The following is a 27,711-nucleotide window of genomic DNA, read 5'->3' as shown; positions in this document are numbered from 1 at the left end:
ATATGAATTTAAAACACAAAAAAACTAAATTACGGTTATCAACTAACTAGTAGTTTTTGGAAATACTAATTCTTGATTTTCATTTTATTTTTACGTACTAACTTAAACATCTGTCTACATTTTTGGTACTTACTTACGAACACCCTGTATATTAGACTAAACTCTTAGGCTAGTTATAACAATGCTGTTTTTATAATTTAATCTAGGAATATTTTTAAATAAACATTTATCAATAGTACAAATAAAATAAAAAAACATGTACTAAAAAAATTAAAAAAATAAATTAATACAAATAAAAAAAATAATAATTTAAAATAAATTAATTAAAAAAGAAATAAATAAAAATAGTAAATGGAAATCTTTAAAGAAAACTATATAATAAATATGAAGCATTCGAAAAGGATTTTCAAGCCAGCTTACAAGTCTTGGTAAAAGCGTGAAAATATTCCCCACCGAATGTGCAGCTAAGACCACCTCTAAGCTGTCTCTTTGATACTCTCATCCATCATTGCAGCATTCAATGTCTTGTTAACCTTAGAAGTCTTTGTCACTTCATAAATGATGACTCTGCCTTGGAATAATACAAGTACATATGATATATGGATGTGTTTGTGATATACTGGACGTTTGTTGGATGACTGTTTGTTTTATGTGTAGACTATTCCGAATCGGTATTTAACGAGCATTTTTAACGTAGGAATTGTTTTCTGAAATAAATACTGTGTAAGTTCTCTAAATATGTTGACCTACAAACTAAGGTAAGTTTTACACCACGGGAACACACACTTAACATAAATATATAGATTAACGAGATTTGCACTAGTCGTTTCAAGAAATACCCTCCGTAACTATTAGACTAGCCGCTCATAAAATTGATTCACAACTTATAAATAACATAGGCAAGACCAATTTTTGTACAGAGTAATAGTACATTTCATCACTAGAGCCTAAAGAGACTCTTTTCGACCCGAGGTCAAGTTCTACCATCGAGGCGAAGCCGAGGTCGGAAAATGAGTGTTAAAAGAAGACTTTTTGCCCGTGTGGTGAACTATATTTTTCGTCATATTGCATTATTAATTCACAAACTAAACAAGAAAACTAAATATCTATAAGTATAAAAGAGGATGTTTGTATATATATTTGTTTGTTTGGCAGTGATAAACTCAGACACCGCTAAACCGATTGCCACGAAACTTGGTACATACGTGTAGAATGTCATGGAATAGGTTTATACACCATCAATTTCGTGATCCGTCCAATCGGCTCCACCCCAGTGGCTCTGGAGTTTCCCATGTTAACCTTATGAGAAATGGAATTAATGAATCTTAACAGCTGTTTCAATTAAACAAGTTGGTTCTGTTCTATGATGTTCAATAGCATTAAAGTTACAAGGATTACCAACACGGTGCAGCACTATTATTACTTTTACATTTATGACCTCAGCTAATTTGCAACCAAAAGGTGAGTAAGCGTAGCGAACGAACTTCAACCTGGAGGCGAGTTAGCGTAGCGAACGAGCTAACCTGAAGGCAAGTGAGCGTAGCGAACGAGCTAACCTGAAGGCAAGTGAGCGCAGCGAACGAGCTCCAACTTAAAGGTGAGTGAGCGTAGCGAACGAGCTCTGAGCCATGCGAACGAGATCATCTTGAAAATTAAGAAGTTAAACGAGGCAAAGCCCGCGGGATTATAAATAGTCAAAGGCAAAACAACGTCTGCCGGTTTCAGCTAGTCGTTATATAAATTTTTATGTAACACGGGACTCAAGCATATGACCAGCTCAATAACTGTGTAGTGTTTACACATAGAGTTAATGCAAGATGTAAGTAAAAATCTTTTAGAAAAATAAACCCATAGAGGTAAATAACAACAGACAGGATGGTAAAAATGTGATAAGGATTTTATAATTTGACATTACATCATTATCAATGTATAAAAACATGAAACCAAGCCAAATGAATAAAATAATACTAAAAATCCTGTAACAACTCTGGAAACGAATTAATTTATAAAACACAATGAAACTTCCTACACTTAAACTAATTTCATAAAACAATTTCAATTATGTATCAAAGTTTTAGTATAGTGTAGACAAAAAATAAATTTATTCATAAAACTATTTAAAAGTGTTTAGTCTTAAATATCTGAACGGGTTAATAATGTTAAAGACAATTTTTAATATTGTTGAAAAGAACAGTAAACTTTAGGAGAGAAAAGTACATACTAAACTCATAAAAGAGTGTTTCCAAATTTTAAAAAATCTTGACCCTTTTCAATCAAAGCTATAAAATATTTCATAAAAGCTTCTACCACTAGTTTGTTTAAAAATGTAGTAAAACTTTATAAATTCATTAAACATATAAAGTAAACATTGACGGCCTTTATCCTGGATTTAACTATAGAAGCTGCTAAATTAGTTAATGTTTGATCCACCGCCCCTTAAATATCAGAAACAAAGACTCCACGGGGGGTTTTGATGAATATCAAAGTGGCATTGGCTTTTTATACCGACGCCATTGTTAGGTTATGTGTTGCAATAGCTCAGTAGGGGGGTCTATAATTGTGCATAATGATAATGGGGCTTTTAAAACACACTAGGGTAATTCGTTAGGTGAGTAAGTAGTTTAATTATTGTTATGTTAAAACACTTCCAAAAGAATTGTTAATGGCAAGGCCAATTAGTTAATTATAAATTGCGTACTTAATTATGCATAATATAATGTTAATGTGTCAGTACGTGCCTAGCAACCATTGATAAATATAATCATTGACTATACAAAAAAAGAAACCATTAAATTGTCTACGTTATAAGTCCCCCTTACACTTAATCAGCCTTATTATATTATAATACCGAAGATTGACACAGAATTTTTTTACGCAACTAAAATACTACGAGGCACTGTTTAGCGACCAAAAAAGTTTTAAATGTTGGTATCCCTGTTTTCTTTACGTAATTGTCGATCAGCTGATATGCATTGTTGCAAAAATATTTATGAGGTATTGTAAAACTCACACTATGTATCACTTAAAAAAAAAACATTTACGATCATTAATGTATAGGTGCCATAGTGCATACGTTGGACCACAACAGAACATACTGAAGGTAATTTTGTTTGTATTTAGACAATCGAAAAATTCCTAAAAATCAAAATAAAACTACTTCATCACAGTAATACCCAAAACAATATTTTGAGTTATAAACTTTTTTAAACTAATACTGACAGTGAACAAAAAAGCTACAGTGAACTGTCAAACTGTTGAACTGCAACAGTATCGAAACAACATTAACTGCTATTGATTTGTGCCAATTGTAGCGCCAAGACAGCGAAATGGGAAATAAACTTTGACAGTTGAGCTAGACTGACGAGAAAGTCTGAACTAATCAACTAACACAGTTATTTAGTTCACCAAGTACTGTTCTAACTAAATAGGTTCATTGCTATTGGAAAAGATAACAGTTAGACAGTACTAGGTCCTTTCAACAAACATATCTTATACAGGGTGTTTAAGAATGGGACATATTTTTACGTAGTGATTCCTTGGGTCAAGATAAAGAGAAAATCAGAAATAAAATTTTTCCAAAATCACTTCGTTGACCAGATATCCGCCAATTTGTATTTTTTACATAACAATTTTTATCTTTTAATATGTTCAACTGATCTTTATGATACTTAGTATGTATATTAAGGTATAATAGCCCCGCGTTTAGAAAAAAATCATCTTGATTCAACCTGAAATTTCAAAATGGTGGACATTAAAAAACTTTAAACTTAAATTACTCAAAAAAGGCTGATTTAATGAAAAATGACAAGGGAACTATTATTTAGCTACGATTTTTTGTTGTGAAATGGGACAAACCTGACAAGCTTCTGACTTATTCTACCCCATTTTACAACTAAAGATCGTAATATTTCAGCTATTTCTAGTTCAATCTTTTAGAACTTAGTATCGTTTGATAGACAATTAAAAATGCTAAATTAATAGTCTTCTTCATTAGTCAGAATCATTTATTTAAAGTCCAATTAGGAACAGCTGGGTCCAGTTTTGTACCAACAGAAAGCTACTGAATTCTCAGGATCGAACCTGCGACCTTTCGATTGTAAGGCGAGCGCTATAACCACTCAGTTACCTCTAGTTTATCAGGTGAGTTTTAATACATGTTGACAATTCATAAATACGATAATTCAGGATTAAAATTAGAGGAAATACCACATTATTACCATGCAAACATTGTCCAAAGAGGCATATTCCTAGTCAGGCAATCCCAGAAGATAACTGAACTTAGTGAAGAGGAGGGACGCAATTTAGCGAAAGCATCAAGATTGAACAAAGACAAAAACCGTGGCTTTCAGCCAACGCGAGCAAAGCAAAAGTGGAAACCCTGAAAATGAAACTGATAATGTCACTTTTAGTACGAAACTTTTTATTTATTCTTTCATAATTTGAGTTGGGTATAAAGATTTTAAGTACAAAAATCTGCTAAATTTTCATTGTGAAACATTTATTTCGTTGTCATAAAAAATAATGGTTTCGGTCAATTGGGCTTTAGTAGCTATTTTGCAATATTATGCTAATCATTACTATGTTTTATAACATTTTTATAGCAAGGAAAATGAGGATAGAAATGTCCTATTCACATTTGTGTCCAATCACCGGAAATATATTCTTAAAACTCTGTTTTCATTTTGATATGTAAGGAATTAGATGCGAATGAGATGTGAGTGGATGTGACAGGATTATAATGTAATTCCTGGAACGTATTGGGTTCGATGCCTAAAAATAGTTATTGTATTTTAATATTAAAATACTCGTATGAAATAATTTTCAGTTCACAAGTCAAATCTCTAAGTTAATTTACAATATTAATTTGCTGTTAAAAGAATATTAAATTAAACTAAATTAACACAAACATAGAGCCCAAGTACTTATGATGTAACGTTTTAGTTATTTGAGCAGGACACGACAAAAAGTTTTGCCCTTAACACATGTTCGAATTCAATGATTTTTTGGGAAAAAATGTTTTCTTATTATTACAATATCTATTTAAATACTTACAAATGCAGTAACTATTTACATGATTCAACGCCCTCAATCAGTTAATTTTTTTTTTTAATATTTACCTTAAAGTCTATTTATCCACTCTATATTCGAATTTCTAACTAATTTTGTAATAATAAAGTAAGTCATACAATAAATCTTTACTAAAAAAAGGAAGAAGCTTTAAAGATAAATAAAATCTCCACACGTACAAGTTCTACAGGAAAGTACTTCGACAGACAGGAATGAACCACTTGACGAGAACAGGAAGATGTTAAATGCCTCAGACTGTCTTGTACTTGTCGTTTTACAAGTTCTAACGAGTAATTGCTTGGCTTAAACAGCTGTTCTGAGACTTATATGACTAAACGAAATCTGATTGTGTTTTTACTCAATATTAATCATCATTCATTATTGTTTAGTTCTTACTCTAACGGGAGTTGAAAAAAGTTTAAACATAATACTGTTAACCTAATGTGTCATTAGAGAACTAACTTGCTGTTGTTTAGTTTTTATATGATTTACCTTATAATTTGTTAAAGAGAGAAAATAATATTTTGATTGATATTAGTTAATTGGAATAGATGCATAATAATGTACAGTAAATTATTCAACTTTTGATCGCCATGTTAATGTTTAAGAAAACATATGTTTAATCTTATATTAAAATGTGATAAACACTTACAGTTGTATTTTTTTTTACTTCTCAGGACACTAATACGAAAAAAACGGTCCCAGGTTTACAGATATTTCTTTTATAAGAATAAGAAATGGGTTAATAGTAGCCTATGTTCTTATTAACAACTGATGTAAACCAAAATGGTCCTCTTTGTATAGATTTTTTTTCAAATAAATTACGAGCCTACCTTTTATTTTTTGTATGTATTCATTTTCTAACAATTTACGTCAATTTAACATATACCTACAAAATATATATCATAAAGTCAAGCATTTCTTATCATTTTCATTGTTTAAGAAGAATATTTTCATTAATGAATACCAAACTAATTATCTTACTATTGTTAGCATCACGTATGTTCATATAAAAAATACATCAAACTCTAAACCTTACTAAATTAATTCTACTACTACCATGGCATAAAATTTAATTTGTATAAAGCAAATGTAAAAAAAAATCCGCTACAGTTGCTCGTAAGGAATATAGTAAAGGTATAAGACATAAAGTTAGCCATTTCCTTTGCTGACTCAAAGTAAAACATCACCGTTTTATCAGTGGTACTAAGGTATTGAACGTTACTAAGTTTTACTTCTCAAAGGCAGCGGCGAGCCTGACAGGCCTATAAACATTTTATAACTATGTCAAAGTCATTTGTCTGGCGTATAAACTGTCGGGGCTACACTTAACCGGTCTTTATCGCGGTGTCATATTTGATAAAACTATTTCCATTAGTTCTCCAGTAGGAGTTTGTATGTAGGAGTGCACTGAAATCTTTATGTTTTGGTGTAAAATGAACAAATCATGTAAATGGACATAGAATAAAAAATAAATTTACACTTGTAACTAACTAGTTTATGGTGCTACATATACAGAGCGAATAAAAAGTCAAGATCCCCCATATTATATTTTACTAAGTAAATATACAGAGATATCCTTTTGTTGGTGGTGCAATCTTAGCAAGAAGTTTCGTTTTATGATTTTGAAAATTTTGAGTTTCCCCCAAAAAAAAGAAATTTCGGGGGCAACTCAAAATTTGTAAATGTTAACCTCCTTACGTAAGTGACATCTCATTTTGTAGAGTTCAAAAAAACCTAAAGAAGGGTGAAAACAACAGTTCGCTATCTCTTCTCTATCCATGATCGTAGCCAATATTACAGTACCACTACATTTTTTCGTATCCCTTTAATGTGTAGACTTCAATACGTTTGACGGGCCACCATTATGGGTAAAGAAGAGATAGCAAAATCCTCCAGAGTGTTCCCGAAAATCTCCCATTTTTTGACACTCGAAAAATATTCAAAGTCATAAAATAAAACTTCCTGATAAGTTTGCACGACCACCAAAGATATCTCTGTATGTATACAAAAATACTAGATGGTCTTGATTTTTTACTCACCCTGTATAATAGTAATCATTTTAGTTTATAATTACCAAAATACTCAACACTTAAACGAGTCGAGACTTACGAAAACAAGATATCCATCGGCACGCCCATATTTATATTGTCTATTATTACTTAAATATTCAACTTGCTTTATATGCATTTACATCTCAACTTTTATTTTTATTTTCATATATTTTTTTACATATTTTTTATATATTTTTACAATTACATTTTTTTTATTTTATATTCGAACTTTTAATTTGTTAGTCTAGTTACACTAGGGATAGCTGTTTTATTCTTTATGGTATTGAAATTTATTACATTTTTTAAGGAGAGTGGTTACAAAAGTTTTAACATGTTGGTTCTATTATTATGTGATGTATTATTTTACTACAGCCCAATAACAAATTCAATCAAAATACTACAGTGTACAAAATATACTTCTACAATGCAACTTACAGCTTGAAAATCTGATAGAGTCACAAAAAGTAAACTTCATCAAACAAAGAACCCCATTTGCTGAGAGCTAACAAGTTATATACCTCAATAAGCCCTATCAGTGATGCCAATGTCCCGGCAAAATGTACGTTGCAGAACATTAAACCGATATGCAGTTAGGTGAAATAGTCAATAACAACCTGCACAGTTCATCGGAGCCGTTACAATGACTTTTATATGTTATGACAAGAATATCAAGGGTGAATACACTGATATTGGTCTGATTTTTTAAGCTTAATTATTTGTTTATACAGGGTGGCTGATCATCAGTGTTACAAAGTTTTTTTGTCGTAAGTACAAAGTAAATGCAGTGTAATGATGCATATAAAAGGTTCCAAGTCCAAAAATTAGCTACCCAAAGAATTATTTTATGTTTTTCAAAAATAACTATGTTTTCAAACTTAATACAGCTATTTCTCAATTACCGGTAAATGGATTTGAGTAGACAATGTCATTTTCGTGTTCTACATTAAATTTTGAATAAGAATAATACAAAATGACGGAGAATCAGTTGTAAAAACCCCCTTGTAAATAGATTCAAAGATAAAAATTAAGATGTTTGTAACAAATTTAAAAAAACATTGGTCTATTGTATTTGTTCACACCCTGTAAACAAGAAAGTGGCCGATTATGTTAAAAACTGCGCCATTTTATAAGCTTTCTAACCATATGCTACACTATTGAGGTTTATATATTCTGTTGTTTGTTTTAGTGGTTTGAATACCAGAAAACAGGGAACTTTTTTACTGTTTTTACTGTTCAAGCTGAAACAAAAATACAACTTTTGCTTAATACATGCCGGCTTTCTATGTTTTAAATGTTAAAGACACCCTGTTTTCTGGTATTCAAACCACTAAAACAAACAACAGAATATATAAACCTCAATAGTGTAGCATATGGTTAGAAAGCTTATAAAATGGCGCAGTTTTTAACATAATCGGCCACTTTCTTGTTTACAGGGTGTGAACAAATACAATAGACCAATGTTTTTTTAAATTTGTTACAAACATCTTAATTTTTATCTTTGAATCTATTTACAATGGGGTTTTTTACAACTGATCCTCCGTCACTTTCTATTATTCTTATTCAAAATTTAATGTAGAACACGAAAATGACATTGTCTACTCAAATCCATTTACCGGTAATTGAGAAATAGCTGTATTAAGTTTGAAAACGTAGTTATTTTTGAAAAACATCAAATAATTCTTTGGGAAGCTAATTTTTGGACTTGGAACCTTTTATATGCATCATTACACTGCATTTACTTTGTACTTACGCCAAAAACATTTTGTAACACTGATGACCAGCCACCCTGTATATTTTTTAATTACTACTGAGAGGTCTTAAAGGCTACAGATATCATCTTTAGGAGAAATATGGAGAAATCGCAAACGTTTACCACTCCTGCCACCCTACAAAAATGAATTAAATACCGTCTCCAGAGCAAACCTGCTGACTATGCGAATTTCCAATTGCCTAGGATATCACTAAAATAGTTTCTTAAAATTGTCACATGTGTCCCCAATTTTAATAATATTATAGTTTTATCGACATTAAGTAAGGTTCGGTGCAACGGGAAGGCAATAAAGAGCGATTTTAATTGTAATGTTGATAGCTTAGTATGAAATAAATAAATATCCTACATTTGGTCAATATATATATATACTGTAGCAAGCAAATAAATAAACGGACATACAACTGATTTATTATTTTCAATAAAAAAATTATTAATTTTCTCCGTAAATATTAACTGTACGAAAACACTTCGAAACAGCCTTTTTCGAAAAATTTCTTTAGCTCTACAAAATCTTTTGTAGAGAAATTGGAAAATTATACGTTTTGAAGGTCAAAATTTGAAATTCCCATTTTTACCCCGTTCCCGTGGTTAACGTGCCAACTTGAATAAAAAAATATATAAATAAATACATATATTAGAACGGATGGTGTTTTCGCATATAGGAACATCGAGAAAAAAGTAAATCGGTCCCGGGTCCAGGTCTCGCCTTAAGAACACTGGTATTAGCTTCGGAAATTCGCTAAAACTAACAACTCTGTCAATTCAATAATCTTGACATTTTTATATAAAACCCATTTTTAACAAAATAACCTAAATGACTTAAAGGAATCAACAAACTGGGCGAAAAGCTCTCAAGTGTTCTGTTCAAGTGTTATAAACGTACATCACAATAAAGGCTTAGGCCGGTTTTATGCACCGCGACAGTCGCGTGTCGCGTGTCGCGGCGCGACTCAAGTTCTATTGAGTTAAATGGGAGCATTTATGCACCGCGACAGCGACAAACTGCCGCGGAGCGACTCTAAATACCCGCGACAGGTTTTAGAATCGCAGCTTTAAAAAATGTGTCGCGCGCGGTTCAAGTTCTATTGGATCAAATGGGCACGTTTATGCACCGCGACAGTAGAATTTTTCATACTCCACGTGGTATATTCTCCATATACTTATATTGATTAATGTTAATAATTAGTATATAAATGAGTTCTTTACTCTTTATTTGTAATATAAATTACATCATTATATTGTGTAATGACATTTTTAAGAGGGTTGACCCAATCCCAACTGTAAATTGTATGTGTTGTTTAAATAACTGGGGTTTTGTCATTAACGTGTACAACACTACAGGGTCTATTTAAACAACTTAATAATCACTTCTACATCAAAACACAACACACAACATTGGATTGAGAACAGACTGATTTCTTTAACTCCCCCACCACCGGATGTGAGTTTACGCGACAAAAAAGTGTCGCTGTCGCGTGACATTTTTGTCAGCCCCAAGACGTGGCGCGACTCGCGACTCGCGACTGTCGCGGTGCATAAAACCAGCCTTAGGCAAATCACTCAAGTGCGGCGACAAATTGTAAAATATAGCTGTTGAGATTGACTGATGTTGTGACAGAATTGGTGTGCTTCGCTTAACTCTCGTAGACAACACAATATTGTCTTTGTTGACGCGTTTGTGATGGCGAAAAAAATTAAACAGAGCAGTAAAAAATAAAATATAGAGTAGTATTTTTTAAAAGCATAAGAAAATAATATTCAACTGTTAATGCATGAATGACCACGAACTAAGTGGTGTCCATGCTAAATGCAATACCCTGGAGATGTTTTCTCTCTCTGTTATTTTTCCAATCTTTACTCAAATAAGATCTATTGTAGTAATTGTGATGTCTTTGTGCTACAAAAGTAAAATGTAGACTTTTCACATGAATAATTCATTTGTCTTAATGTAATATTTTTTAGTCGTATTTAATTCGTTTGATTGACTTTTAATTATTGAAATTATAGAACTTTGTGTTACAGCATTAGTTCAAACCTTATAGCTATTAAATTGAAAGTCTATCAGTAACAGTAAATACTTTTAAACAAATTTCTAAAATAAAAGTATATTGGTACTGTACTTAATATAAATCATATTCATATAAAAGCAGAACCTATAACGAAAACAATTAAATTATTTTAAAATTGTTGTTGTACTATTTATAAGTGAATTTGTTTTAAGAAGAAGCCCTAAGTAAACTATAATGCTATAGGTTTTTCGTAATAAATAACTTATCTTAATATATGTCAAACATAATTAATTTACTTTCAAAGCAAATCAGGTAAGCTACAACTTTCAATGAATGAAAAAAAAATCACTTAGTTTTAAAATACTAGGATCCATTATAATTAGGTTGACATTTTCATCTCTTACATGTTATATACCTTTTCTGTATGAAATATGGCCCGTATACTTGTAATAACGGAGGGCACAAGTTACGATATTAACGTAAACCGACCATAAAACTAAGCTCTTTCGGGACGTTGACTTCATCGGCTATACAGGGGCTTGCTCATACTTTCTACTACATTGTTCTTAGAGGGATTTACGGAAACATAATGTTATTGTACAATGTATCTCAACTACAAAGTAGTTTATTTAACCGTAGATTTTGAAATTTGTGAAAGATTATGTAAAAGTTTTCACCGCTTTTAATGATATGGCTGGAATTTAAAAAGTTTCAAATGGTTTTTTTCAAAACGGTGTAATACACAAATACAATAGGTATTGTGAAAATGACAATTTATTAACATTCAATGTGTTCTGTGAATGTTTTTTTTTTTTGTGAAATTAATTTTAAAAATTATTTCTTACATAATTTAGGGATTTAGATTTGTTATTGTAGAACTTATCACTACTTGATGTTTATGTATCTGTGGACTTTTATATATTTATTTTTAAGACTGTGTCAAATTCGTATTGAGACGTTATTTTTTAAACTTGTAAGATTACAAATTTTACCCTGCTTTCATTGCACATTAGGTATTTATAGTAAATGTTTTTGGAAACCTAACCAATATTTGTTAGTAATTTAGCTAACATAAAACTCGATTTACTTTACCATCTTTCATTCAGGATCTTCCCGTTGAATGGACGACTATATTTTTCCAGGTTGATTTTTTTATTATCTACAAATCCAGTTTACGGTTAGGTTAGGTTCGGTTACGTTAGGGTTGGTTAGGTTAGGTTGAGTTGGATTCGGTTAGGTTTAGGATAGGTTCGGTTACGTAAGGTTAGGTTAGGTTCGGTTCGGTTCGGTTAGGTTAGGTTAGGGTTAGATAAGGTTAGAACTGAGGTATAACTTAAACTAAGCCTTACATTGTGTTACATACATTATAAGTGGTAGTATAACGCAAAAAGCCTGTTTACACATTTGATCCATTTTAACTGCCACTAACAAATACAAATAGTAATTTAACGGCAACCACATACGTAATGGCACTTAACGGTATCACCGCCATGAATCAGTTATGAACAGTAAACACTCGAGTGTAGAAAAGCAGAGTAGCAAGTCTGAACACGTCGGCGGAGTAACACTGAATGGGTCTATAAAGCTACACTGAAGTAAACCTCGCTTTATCAGATCAAGATAAGGACTCTGGTAACAATAACGAGTTAAAAGTAGCAACGGAATCACTACTTCGAGGCCAAGATAACTTCCTTTTGTTGCGAACACAACAACATTAACGTAATCACGTAAAAGCTAGTGTTTGATACGCTTTGGAACATTCTATTGTGAACATTGGTACACATAATAGAATGTTTTGTCGATAGATAGGTTGTTGTATAACAATTTTCAATTTCTCACCCTATAAGTAGTAAGTAGGCTTGGTATAGAGAATGTATTGTTTTCGTCAAAATATTCCAGTTTGATTTTTGAGAGGGAAACATCCTTTTTTGGATAACTCTGAACCTCAAAAAAGGTTTTCAAAGTGATGTCTGTGTGTGCATGTGTGGATGAGTACAGAGCTACAGATACATTTGGATAAATTTTGATAAAAAAGATACCATAACAAATTTATTTATGTGTTAACGATAAGATATTTTGCTATGGTGTTAATAGCCCATGGTTCTCCAGGTTTTTAAATTTTTCTTTCAATTCGGATTTTTTATCGTAATTTGTTCATAAAACTCATTCAGAGTAATCAGATTTTCACAAAAAACAGCACCAGCAATTTGAATTAAAATTAAGTATGTTTTTGCGCTTTTTACCTTCAAACAAAATTGTACAACCCACTATGCTGTAAAAATTGCTGTTCAAAGGTAATTGCAATTATTGCGATTTCCCCGAAAATATCATAGTTACTCCGACCACTTACCAATAATAAGGGTTGGCAAGCTAGGAAGAAAGTATAACAGTTTGCTGATACCGTTTATTATAACCTAAATTACTTTTTTCGTTTCTTTCCCTTTCGCTACTTTATCTTCAGATTGAACGCGCGACGCAATTTCGTTAGGTTTCATATTTCTGTATTAAGTGACGGCAAAGTTACCGGAAACACCAAGTGTTAGCAAACTTTGCCGGGATGTTAACTTCCGGAACTCATTAACAACGCATTACATCTCATATTCCAAAGTCCTGTGCGTGCCAAAATCTTCAGTTACATTTGAATGTCAACTAAAGTGTATCTTATTACATTTTGATGGCCTCTTTGAAACCGGAGACGCAAAATTATAATGCTTTTGTTTTTTATTTGTTAAACACTTTATGAGTAACATGTAACATAAATAAGATAGCAGGTTGTAGCCAAAATAAAATACAAAGATTTCTCAACTGTTAAAGAGTATAGTACATACTAGTATACGGACTAGAATTGATAGCATCTTGTGACTAAGTAATACATTTATCTTTCATCTGTTACCGGATAGAGTAGAGATATTTTTACAGTTTTGTAAGGATACAAAGATTTTGTTTTAAAATCAACCACACAATCTTTACGCATAACCAAATCTCATCAACCGACTATTTGACAAGATACTCAGAAATTGGCTAATCTAAATCCGCTGGAAGATTATTTCCAACCACAAAAGCTACTTCCCTGAGTGAATTTCACCCAAAGTCAACGACCGAAGCCAGCTAGTTACAACACGGGGAAATAGTCCCATGAATGGAGCTGCAAAACTGAGCTAGCTTTCTCTCTGAGCTCGGGGGTCACCGGTACAACCAACACAAAAACACACACACACACACACACACACACACAAGTCACGTGAGCGGGAACGGTAAATGTCAGCGTTGTTATGTCAGAAGGTGGTCGGGTCGGGTCTTCTTCTGATCCCTTCATGTGGTATGTTAATCTTGGCATTCGTAATCTAGCGTTTGTAATCTTTCCGAATACCTTATGTCACCTACGAGTGCTGTTATGTTGTGTCTTCTAACTTCCTTCTATAAATACTATTTTGATGTATCCATAAAAATACCTTTCCTGTGATGAAATGTGTACTGGGCCGTACGTCTTCTTGTCTTGTTTGTCTTTGCGTATCCGCATCCAGTTGTATGTTTTAAGTTTTGATCTTTGTTTATGTGATTCCCACTTTAGGCCGTTGGTGAGAACTTTCTTTTCGGTACAAATTCCGAATTTTGATAGCGTAATGCAGTTATATAGTGTAGGAAATTTATAATTAATAAATTCAATTTTTTATGTCACTGGATAGGATGTCAATGTCCCCCTTTCAGAATTTCTTAAAAATGGTTTATTCTCCATGTACAGTAACACATTTTCATACAGGCATGTTTTGTACGTACACTTCTCATCACTATTAGGAAAAATGTATTTCCTCTCAAAATGTAAAGAATTACAAATATTGTGTTCAGTAACTTGATTGAAACCCAATTGTTAGGTATGTGGCTGTATTTCGGTATCTGTGAGGCTATGCAAACAGGCTATGTAAATTCATACATATTACTTAAATTTCTTTTAAAAACTTGCTCTATAGTGAGGTGTAAATGATTTTACGACATCATAACCTTAATTAAAATGTTGACTCACTATCACAGTAGAGTTTAGTAAGCAAAATATGACAGAAGGCAGTTTTCAATGAGTCTTGTCTTCGTTTTCAAACCAAGGAATAAATTATAAAAGTGTATACGATTTACACCCTCCCCAAAATCAACCCCCCTAATATTTTTGTATCAAAAACACTTCAGTTGAAATAGACTACAGTGCTTCGTATTTTACTAACTAATTATTATTGTATTATTTTACTTAGTAAAAAAATTACCAGTAACAGATTTTCTCCGAGGATAAAAGGGGATCCTTCTGGAGGATCAATCCCCCAACCAAAATAGGGGACTTGGGGGTAGCCCTCAGCGAGCCAAAGGCAAGTTTTTTATTTACCGTCTGTTGTATTCTGTTTGTAATCTGATGTTTGTGTACAATTTACTGTCTGATGTCTGTGTGGCCTAATATAGTTTGTGCCTCATGTCTATTGTTCAGTGATTTGTCTTTAACGTCTTATAATGTTTATTTTCTGATTTCTGTGTTGTCTATGTTGTTGCCCCCCGGTGCTAATTATAAAAATGCTTGTCGTCGTTGGTTTTATACTGTCTGTAGTCTGATTTCATTGTTATCTATGTCTGCTGTCTGACGTTCAGTGATTTTATTTTCCAACGTATATTGTATACTGTTTGTTGTCTGATATCTATGTTGTCTATGTTGTTGCCCCTGGTGCTGTCAATGAAAATGCTTGTCGTCGTCGGTTTTATACTGTCTGTTGTCTGATTTCATTGTTATCTATTTCTGCTGTCTGACGTTCAGTGTTTTTATTTTCCAACGTGTATTGTATACTGTTTGTTGTCTGATATCTATGTTGTCTATGTTGTTGCCCCTGGTGCTGTCAATGAAAATGCTTGTCGTCGTCGGTTTTATACTGTCTGTTGTCTGATTTCATTGTTATCTATTTCTGCTGTCTGACGTTCAGTGTTTTTATTTTCCAACGTGTATTGTATACTGTTTGTTGTCTGATATCTATGTTGTCTATGTTGTTGCCCCCGGTGCTGTCAATGAAAATGCTTGTCGTCGTCGGTTTTATACTGTCTGTTGTCTGATTTCATTGTTATCTATTTCTTCTGTCTGACGTTCAAAGATTTTATTTTCCAACGTGTATTGTATACTGTTTGTTGTCTGTTATCTGTGTCTGTGGTCGTCGCCGCGGTTGTGGCACACATCTGATGACACACATCCTGAGATCAGCCTGAGGTCGATGACCTGACAGAGACTCAGCTTTCACCTCCGCAAGTCACAAGTCCTCTTCTAGTCTACACACCACAGTCTACAGTTTACACTTCTACAGCATACAGTCTAAAGTCTACAGTCTACAGTCTACAGTCTAAAGTCTAAAGTCTAAAGTCTACAGTCTACAGTCTAAAGTCTACAGTCTACAGTCTACAATGTACAGTTTAAAGTGTCTAGTCCTCCGCCACGAACATGCAGCCAACGTAGGCACAAACTCAATTGGAAACTTCATGCTTGTTATCCGTGATAACTCCAAATCACAACTTGAACATCCTCTATCTTAATCTTTTATTTTGCTCGTGTCCACACCAGTAATTATCAATCAAGTCAATGCAAACGATTGGGAAAGGTGTTCAAACCCATTTCAGTTTTGTGGATGTGCAAGAGGATTAAACCCATCCCACCCTCACAGTCCGAGACGCTAACCACTAGGCTAACTTAAATTAATTTATAATTATAATTTATTTTGATAGTCCTAGGGTTGCGTTTGACGAATAGTGGCTAAACATATCAGACAATCCTTAACAAGTAGTATCGTTTAGAAAAAATCCTATATGCGGATTTTACAACTCCACAATTGTCAGACTAACAAAAAGACCAGTTTCTTGAGGTCTCGTCCGAATAAGTTATAATTTATGATTAAATTACTAAAAAAAATTGCAATCCAAGCAGAGCAAAAAAAAACTTTTACCGTAATTAATTTTAAGTCTAAATGTTCCTCTACTAATTTAAAAGTTATCTCCGTTTGTATATTTTTTGAAAATCTTTTCAAGCATAAAAATACAAAAACCTGTGTAATTTGTACAGAGCTCGCCTTCAAATGGAGGTCGCTGGTTCAAATCTAAGTACCGGTATTGTCGTTTTCAGACCCAAATGTCATTTGTCATTTAATGATGCAATCGAACAAAATGTCGACATTTTAAGACAAGTGTTTGGACCTTTGTATTACAAAAACCTTCAAAAAGTGCTACAAGCGTAGATATACTCGGAAAAAAAGAAAATATGTACTTTCAAGAAAAAAGTTAGTACCTTCATTAACAACCACCACATATCTTGAAATACCGAGGAGCGTTCAATGCTGGTTGGGAACGTTTTGTTTGTTAAAGGGAATTAGATAACTCATGAGATTTAAAATAATAACACGTTGGATTATCAATATGTCCTAATAACAAAATAAATGGCACACCATATTATTCTTAGTGCTAAAGTGAGTAGGAGTAATTGTCAACGTACGAATGGACAATTGAATAGACATTATGCCAACCCAGCAGACGGTCGTATGACCATTGTTGTATGTGCACTATAATCTATCGTATCCATTTAATGTAATGTACATAATATGAATTCAATAAAGCACCTTTCTATTCTATTCTAATTGTCAACTTACGATTGCAAGTTTGAGATAAATTACAACATTTTTTTCATTTAAATTTCGATTATAAATAAGCAACGTTACCATTGTTTTTATTGTAGCACTTGAAAGCTAAAAGCTGAGACTTCCAGACTTCTAAGGTCGGTTTTTCACCTTCAGAAGGGGGGTGATAGAAAGGACGTGGAAGGGAAGGACTACTCGTTATCACCGATAATGATAAGCAAGCTTCAAAGAGTTGCTCGTTACTAAGCGCCGTCTTCGCTAACCCCGCTATTATTTTTTCTCGTTATTTGCACTGTGAAAACGACGAAGTTGACATTATTCTGTAGTTAATGGCGTGGATGAATTTGAATGAAAGCAAACCGATGAAAGCCTCTAGTGTAAATCCTCGAATGTTTTCGATGGAATAGGTTGAGAAAGGTGATTAAAAATAGTTATCCTTAGTTTGTAGCCATTTTTTTCCTACAGTTATCTAACACAAAGGGCTTCCTTGGCTGATTATATCACGCCAAGTAGCTAATTGCTGCATTTATTTACTTATGCCGCACTCCAGTATTCAAACCAAACAACAAAAACTGTGTGCTTTTATTAGGCACTTAATAGGTGTACGCTTGAAAAAAAAATTGGCAACACTGAAGATACAGTACTGCGACTACGATCAGCTGGTGCAGCGTTTCCCATTTCATCCAACGCTTGGATTTAACCAAACGGATTTAAAAACGTGTTGTTTAGTGTTCAAAAACGAATTATTATTATGCTTTAAGGCTATAGTAACTGTAGGAAAATGAGTGCAAAGTGCCACCTCGGGCACTTGTTAAACAAATAACTATTCCTAAACCAAACAAATGTATAGTGTACGATTGTAATCGGGGAAACATATTATTAGTTAGTTCATATTAGTATACAGTTAGATAATCTATGCATATTAGTAGTATATGTTAGTAAAATATATCGATTATTGTGTTAATCAAGCTTGCAAATTTATTTCCCCCAACCAATATAATTTAGTTGACTGTTGTAATCGGGAGAGCTGCTAACATCGATTTTTGTGTCATTCTACCTAATGGTTATATTTTTCATAATAAATATACTTTATAGTTCACGATAATTATAAGAGGAACTACTGCATAGATTTTTGTATCGACTGTACGCAGATTTCATACACATTACACCTACAACATGTAGTTCCAATTTTTACTTTATTAAAGTTAGTTTTAGGGTTCCTATTTTCCTACTCAGTAGCTATAAACACTCAAAACCCGTCTAGTTTTAAGCATAATCTTTCAATTCCTGTACTTTTCCCAGTTCTTCAAAAAAGTTCAAAAGGTGGGAAGAGGGGTAACTGTCAATATAGAGGGGTGCATCAGATAGGTTGTATCTTTGCGGTAACGTCTAATTGTTATTAAACAGCACAGAACTGCACTTCAGCTTCAGTTCTTGCCTGAAGTCTACGTACATTTTAACTGCACTATTGGTTATCAAATAAAAGAAGAATGCTAAGTGGCTCAAATTATTTTTATCTTCACACATCCAGTACTTGGAGCCTGTTCATTAAACAATTTTTAAAAAGTACAAAGAAAAGTCCTAATCTTACAGAGTCCTAGATATTTTAAATACAATCACTTTGGTATGAAAAATATTTTGAGATAGTAGATAACTCTTCAGCGGCTGTTTTAAAATATCCAAGAATGGCCGCCAGCTTCCAAGGACTCTTAACTCAGTCTAACAATACTGTAAAACGTATATACATTTACACGAACGTTAGGAAAAGTATACAGTAGTATATTTTAGGTTAAATATGTTTATTGGCCTGCCATTTTAATCGGAGAATTTACACCAATAATAACGAAGATGAGGAGTTCCAATCCGGACTGAGCTTTACAATGCATATTTTCCAAATAACTCCTAATTAGGTTTAGTATTTTCACGTATTCATAGCGCAGTATGTGAAGGTATAGCTCATGCATAACACTCATAATAAAATTATATCCTGAATTTATCAAGTATTATAATTAACATTTTACAAAAAAAAGACTCACTTTGGAAAACTTGCCTCGAAATATTTTAAGCTCCCTATATAAATATTTTTTTCCTTAAAGAAAAAGCAAGCTTTGACTGCTACATTTTTCTAATGAAAGATTAGAAAATTTTCATACTAAAATTTAAGAGATCAATGTTGATAAATGTAAGTTGAGAGTATAAAAGTAACCAAACCACCCTTAAGTATTTATGCCGTAAATACCTGGTACAGCAGTGAGAGCAGCCCACCCTTTCCACCCCTTGGACCCAGATCCTACAACAGAAAATGCTTTTTGATTGTTTGGAATTTATTTTCGAAAACAAAATTGTAACCTTCAAAATTCTAAAGTACAGCAAGAGCCCAATGGTGGTAAGTTTTTAGTATTTACTGTATTATTGTATTATTTTATTTTTTAATATACCTAAACTTAACGTTAGTAAAATTTAGTTATAACAAAATTAGAAACTTATACCTGAGACAAGATAAGTGTAATGTTTTCAGCCTAAACGTTTATTCAATTCGGTTAAATTTAATTGATTATTCTTATTTTCTATATTTTACTGTAACCTATGTAACTTAAATTATACGAGTCAAAATAAAATATTTAAAAATTGTATTAGTTTTTTGGGATAAAAACAACAACAAATTACCAAGGAAGATATTATTATAATGACACTTATTAGTTTTACATAGATTTGCTACGAATCAATAAACATAAAAAGAATGTAGTTTAAATTTTGTTATGAAGACGAATATACTAGTTGTGACCAGAAAATGTGCCACATTAAGTTTAAATAACCTACTTTTAATGATTTTATCACAATTCACTTTACAATGGGGGGGGAGGTAACTTCAGTAAGTGCAAGAAGAAGTTGCATAGAATAAAATAAATAAATTTGTTCTTTGATTGGTTGAATTTGTAATGAAGCTAGATTAAAACTAGCTATGGTATCATTATTACTTCTTTTCAGGGTATAATTTTCTTTAAAAAAGGAATTTTAATATTAATAATTGTCATTATAATATTCATTACTAATATATTTGTTTTGCTTTATTGGTGCTAGATTTATATTAATACGTTTACAAACGGACATGAATATAAAGAAAATTGAATTGCCTACCCTCACTTACTCGTGTACGTACAAGATATATTCGAAAAAACATTTAAATAGAGACGATACAGATAATTCATAAAGAGTTGAGCCTAATTCTCTTGGCTTTTTGTTTGGAGTTCTTTCTGCCACCCTCTGGACCTAAACTAGTCTTTGTTCGGACGAAAATAATTTGTGACCTTTCCTAAAATTCAGGATTGTTCACTTCGTGCCCAGAGGTTGCAACTCCTTACCTGAGGTTAGTAAAGACATCACAGCTCAGGCCGTCACGTAGAGGTCACACAGAGGTTACACGCGTGAGCAGGGAAAGGTCGAGCTTTTCATTTCAGAATGGTTCGTGCCCTACCGTCAATAGAACTGAGGACTTTACCGGTAGAATAGCAGACTGTCCCCATTGAATGTGTATTTGCCTGCTGATTTATTAACAGCTTGTATGTCACAACGTTGTTGATGATTTGTAAAAGGAAAGATTAACAAAGTTGACAGTCAAACGGCGTGCTCTCTAAAAGGTCTGCTCATACATTGTTTAATCAATGTTTGGTTAAAATAACTTGAATGTATACATCTATTACTCTATGTATTTAATACTTTTTCCTCGAATGCAAGCTTTGAACGCTTATTATGCACAATTTAGTACACAGATTCTTTTTAAAGGATTGATTGCATTCACTTATGCGATCGTTGACAGTATTTTAAATTGACCAGTTGACAATAGTCAATATCTATGCTAATTAAAATAACAATAGGGGTAATATATTAAATGTAATAGTACTACTGTAATTACATTTTGAAGTTTGACTACTATTTCGTGTTAAGTTTTCGTCGGCTGAAGCAATATGGGATTTATCCTAGTGTGTAAAATGTAATTAAGATACTAACACGAATATTTTTTTTATCTAATCAGTAAATTTGTATTTCATAACAACTTATCAGTGGTTAAAATGTGTTAGTGGAAATACAAATTTTCTTTAAATATGTACCTGAAAAATATTGACTTGATTAGTAGGAGGAATACTCATAAGTAAAACGTATAAAATAGTTTTTTATTTGTTGTTTTTTTTTTACTGTAACGTGACATTAATTGTTGAAAACCAAATAGGATCTGAAGATGCCATGATAATACAGTATACCGAAACGCTTAACCCGTTTGATGATCGAGGACCACTGTAGGCAGTCTGCAGAATTGTAACCTTCTTATTTTGAATTGTATTAAACAGTTATTTTTGTATAAGAAAAGAAAAACAATTCTTGCATGTAAATAATTCATCAACAACACGTATCTGAAAATCATACGATTTAAAACATTAATAAATAGTTAGCTCATATAGGTTAGTATGAATTATGAAAGTTGAAATGTGTATACCATCTAAAGTTAACCTCAAATACAATACGCCAACCCAAAGCATACATAGCAGTTCTAATAGAATACAACTTGCTGAAGTGCAGATAATGTTACGTAATATAATTGAAAATACAATGTAATTTCAAATTGTAATCGAAGGAAGACCAATCATAGAAATAATTGGATGAATCGTGACATTATATGGTTGCAATAGAAATGTTTACGCAACATCTTGTAATAGTACGAAAAGCAATGTACAATTATTGTAGCTAATCAAACAAAAGTCCAATTTTGGAGTTTCTCATAACTATTCAATACTCCTAAAAATCACCCTTGAATGGCATAAAAAATCAGTATATTATAAATATAGTATTCCAAAGACAATATTTACAATGTTCAGAAAATAATAATGGCACCTAATAGATTACAATGGATCAAAAACGAGAAACGTAATTTTTCAGAGATTGTTTAAACGTAAGCTTCTTACTCAAATATTTCGTTAATCCATTCTTAATTGTCGATTCCAAAAGGCGTTCGCACACACGAGTTCTTTGCAGGCAAAATCTGATTTGAATCCCGATTTGAGTCGGGGATTGAAATTTATTTTGTACAATTTTATGGTTCATCACGTGTCTTACAATTTTGCAATCAATAACTTTGACTGTAACAAAAAACATTCTAAAAACCCGAAGTATAAATTAATATCATGCTTTATGGGGTAAACGAATACTTATTAGGTCTCGTTCTACAAAAATAAAATATATATATTACTTTTATGTCAAGAATTATAGTATAAGCATTGTTATTCGTTAACAGTGAAAGTAAATTTCCCAACAAGTTAAACTATAGTATACAAATTTAACTTTTGTAGACAAGGAAAGACCTGTCATGAAATAAAATTAGCATTACTTTGTGGCAATTATTTGTTTCGGTATTACTTAATAGTAAATCATTTCGTTAAATTACTTTGTTAATCATTTTATCATATAATCAACAGAAAGTAGATATAATATAACAATCAATCAAACATAATGGTCATTTCTGTCATAATATATGAACAACTCATAAAATATTATACCAACATTCAGTTAAAGTTTATTTATTCAACAGCAATCCCTTCAGATATTCAACAATTAACTTCATATTTTAGTGACTCATATAATATGTTCTAATAATTATTAAATCTTTGAAGGTGAAAAGCATGCTCATGTTACCCTTTTAAGAACTATTTTAGAACTAATATTGAAGGTATACGATTAAAATACAAATGACACAAACATAACTTTAATGCGAAACCTAGGTATAGTTGTTTAGTATTTTTTAAGATGAAAAAGTTAGTTTGAGAACTTAGTTATGTAGTTTTAGGCCGATAATTGTGTGTGAATGACTCGGTAGTCCGTTGTTGACGTAGAGGACTTCCCACAACAGTCCTTGAGGTCTGGGCAGAGGGCAGCCCCTTGAGGGCTTCAGGTTCTGACAGCCAACAACATTTATCTTTCCTCCAAGTCTTCGTTAAAAAAAATTCCTTTTTTATTGTATTTTCGTTTAAACTAAGGATTTTCAATCAAACGTCAAGTAAATGAAAGTTTTAGTCGATTCAACGTTTATACTTTAGTCGATACATCTTAGACACATATTTTGTCGGAAAAATTATTTCTTTTAATTATTTTCCTGATTGATGAGGTTTTATTGGTCTTAGTCGAGGAATTGATACAATTTCAATTTAATATCCAACGCTGTAAATCTTCTTTGCTGTGAATGAAAATAAACTTTATTCACAACTGTTAAAATAACGTCTGTCACTCAATAATAATCATTTAATAAGTCGTAGAGTGAGACTAATAAAAAATAAAAGAGCTCCAGTATACGGTTAATATATTTCCCAGTCCTGTACAACATATTATTTCATCACAATTTGTACATAAATGTTGTATATAGGGCCTACACCCTCTTCCTTTAAGCTTTCCATTAAGTGTAGCCTAATTCTTAAGAATCAATTAAATATTAAATACAAAAGTGTACTCATATCCTCGAACTTTTTGAATAGATATTGATATTTTTTCAGAGGAAGGAAAAAGTTTTTTTAGATTCATTTTTGTACCCCCGGAACTTTAATATATACTATGGGGTTTTTTACATTAGCTTTTATCAGTCCCAAATAGCAACCTTAATCAAAGCGTTACATGTTTCGGCGAGCTGGAATTGTCAAACACATCATTACAGAAATCTACATTAATTTCCGTTTCAATAGCTTCGTTTTCAATACACGACAAACACATTTTATACACGACATATAAATAAATACTTTTAGTTTGATACGCCTATCACGAATATACAACATTGCCGGTATGGCTACACGAGCGGGAACAGACTGTCGGTGGAGGGTTCAAGTTATAGTTCAAAGCAAGTTCAAGTGCTATCTGGGTGAATTATCTTCGTTATCTAATAATAATTTACATGTGATACAAACGGGGTTAATGCATAGTTTAAAATTGTGCACACTCATAAAAGGCAAGTTCATAATTTCATGAATGTTATGTTATGCTGAACAACATAATCTGAGAGTAGATTATTTGCAATAATATGCCTAGAGCCAGCCTGTGTATTATATTAGTTTATAAATAAAAATTATAATTTATAAATGTCAAACAAATCCTAAAACTTGTTTTAAATTAATACCTTAGAAACAATAATTACAACAGTATTGCCATCACGTGCCATATTAACACGACTTCATCAGTAAAAGTGAAATTAATTAGTAATTGTCAAGATAAAAGTAATTTGTTTCGTGACGGAAACGTTGCAGGAATACTAGAACAATCATGAACACAATATCTGCAGTAAAATAATTCTTAAACAGTTTTCACTCCTAACTCAGTTAACTTCTGACGACTATAGTAATCACTGCCTTTTCTATTCTTATTTTTAAAAAGGACTACGTACGATTTTGCAAATCATTTGACATTAAGAACAATCGAGTAGTTTATTACTGAAGTTTGTCTAAAGCAATTAGATCAAATAACTAAACAATAAAATTATTAATGAAGCTTATAAATGATGCTTTATTTTTTCAATAGGGATGAAAGAAGTATGCTGTGATTCAAAAAATGTAACGTCTATGCTATCTGAAATAGAATCCTGCTTCTATTTCTTCTCATTAGAAGTAATTTTAAGTTATTTTCAACCCATTAAACGTTTAAAAACATTTACATATAAGAAACCTAAAAAACCTTCAACGAAGTTCAAATGGAATACCAGACTAGTTGTAGAAATGTTTACAATACATCATAGAATAAATCTTGATAATAAGACTCTCATGGGGATCGTAAAATAAGACTTATTATCAAGGTTGACTTCTTATCGAGGTTTATAATAACATGTGATTAGTGGTAAAATAATATTAAGGGGATTTGAAAATGACACTTGTTATCAAGGGCGACTTGTTATCGAGGGTCTTCTTATCAAGATTCCATTGTAGTGCATATAATAATTAAGGAAAACAGTAAACTAGTTATACACCACCTCTCTATTACAAAGAGATACTGAAATGTTGATTACATTGAATGTTTACAGTGCCACAAACAGCAAAGCCCTAGCGACATATCGTCTAAACGCACAAGGCGAAATTAATTACCATAAGGGAGTAAGCATGCAACGCTACTACAGACGACATGAATAGACTGTATGAACCTCTCTGGTATTTATACATGCTTGAGTCGGATTTAATTGTATGATTCCTTGATTCATCATTGAATATAGTTTTAGAAACTTTTGAAATAAACACAAAAATATCATGTGACAATATTAAAAAATTGTGTTTTTTGGTTAGTAGTGGTTCTAGGCCGTTTGGTGGCTTTCTAAAGCAATTTTCAACATTTACAACTGTGTCTAAAAACCTCCGTTACGTTTGTAGGACGAATGATTAAAATATTTTCCAGGGCCCAATGGGCGAGTTAAAAGCCCATGTAGCCCACTGCCCTTGGAACTGCAAATAATTTTAGTGAACACAACATTCCAGAAGGAATTTGTAGTAATTCAGGTCGATGAATAACAAAAACGTATAATGATAGATGGGTGTTAAGAAACACTTTATCTTATATACACCCTTTTACTTTACGCCAATATTTTCAGCAAAGCTTAAATTTGGAAATATTGTCTTGTGAAACATACCATATATTTATGTTATTTGTTTCTTCTTTTACTTTTTAAACAGAATTAAGAAAATATTAGTTAATACAAGCTACACAATGTTGACGCATATTATATCACCAAAAACATGCCTTATAACGAACAAAAATATATTTTGCACAAACATTTTACTTTGTATATCAAAAACAGTTTGAATGATAATGAGATAGCATTTTCAATTAATTTTGATTTAAGGGTATTCGTTTCAATCCATGGAATCAAAATATACACATCAAAAACTACTACTGTACGAACAAGACGTTTGTACGAAGACAGTAAAATAACAAAACGTAAAGCTACAAATTTGTGTTCTATTTTTGTAAATACTTCCAGCACGTCCATATACTAAACATAAATTTTGTAGGAATTTTAAATTTAATTACCTTACACGCTTTTGTAAAACCAGGGCATCAACACTAACCTGAAAATGAAAGAAAAGGTACTATTAGTAAAATATAATACCAATAAATTTCCAAAATATAAAAGGTATCAACAATCTAACACATACTTTCTTTTAACTACCAACACATCTTATTTCCGTAGTAAACAATAAAAGGAAATAATGTATATAATTTGGGATAGAATTGAAAATAGTATACAAACGTACCTACTACTGACATATCCTCTCTTCTTAGTCAACAAAAAAATACAAATACTAAATCAAATTATGAATAAGATTAAAAATAGTACACGAACGTAATACTAACATATTTTATTTTCGTAGTCAACAATGAATGCACAAAGACTGTATATAATTTTAAATAGGGTTGAACATATTATACGAACATACAACTAACATCTAACATGTGTTCTCTTCACAGACAACAATGCATGTTAAAGCGTCACCAGGATCCAATCAGATCCTTTGTCTCTACAGCTGATAAGTCGGCTGATATTTGATGTTCTCCGTTTGACGTCTTTGACTGACTGCATTGCTCACGTTAATCATGTGACGTATTGAATATCACATTGAGCGTTGAAATGATTTGGCAGCATTGACTTGGTGTGTGTAGGTAGATTACAGGTATAGTTAATAATTTGTGTGTAATTGTAGTTGTAGGAATAGTGTGGATTTTTTCAGCGATAATATGTTGTGAAACAACTAATTGAAGTAAATAAACCATAATAAATATAGCAATCATCGGTTGCTGTAGTGTTAACTAGTTTCGGTTCTAACATTGAACCATCATGAGGGGTAGAAACTTAAAATACGTTACAGAACTTAAATAATGTTTGGTAAATTTGAAAAATTGTTAAAGTAAGAACCGAAACAAGTCGCCAATACAGCAAAAAAGTACGATTATACGCAGGTGATGTGAACCATTGTAAGTTTACAGTAAGGAGACATACAATTCATTGAAATACTTACGATAAAAAATTTCAAATTTATTGTTTAATAAAACGTATGCCTCATAAGGTTTTAGCTTAGCTCAATTTAAGTTTAATTAAATCCACAATATAACCTCTGAAACGATATATAGCTACTCGAACAAAGGAGAATGTTGGAGCT

The 27,711-nt window shown here is 32.0% G+C and overlaps 1 protein-coding gene across 2 annotated transcripts in view; it reads right to left on the bottom strand.

Moving 5' to 3' along the window:
* The window catches only part of LOC129002433 (low-density lipoprotein receptor-related protein 2), a 374,692-nt gene that overhangs the window by 187,113 nt on the left and 159,868 nt on the right, over positions 1–27,711 (bottom strand). The window contains exon 2 of one of the 2 annotated variants that reach the window (XM_054430228.1): positions 19,782–19,832. The exons of the other annotated variant lie outside the window; for it this stretch is intronic. Within the exon in view, the coding sequence (XP_054286203.1) occupies positions 19,782–19,832 (51 nt within the window). The remainder of the gene's footprint in view (positions 1–19,781; positions 19,833–27,711) is intronic. 2 annotated transcript variants of the gene reach the window in all.

Source organism: Macrosteles quadrilineatus, unplaced genomic scaffold, assembly GCF_028750875.1.
Source record: "Macrosteles quadrilineatus isolate MER2022 unplaced genomic scaffold, UCM_ALF_1.0 Scaffold_9__3_contigs__length_116548681, whole genome shotgun sequence".
NCBI lineage: Eukaryota > Metazoa > Arthropoda > Insecta > Hemiptera > Cicadellidae > Macrosteles > Macrosteles quadrilineatus.
Note: the sequence above shows the minus strand (reverse complement) of the source record. Positions and strands in the feature narration are given on the sequence as shown.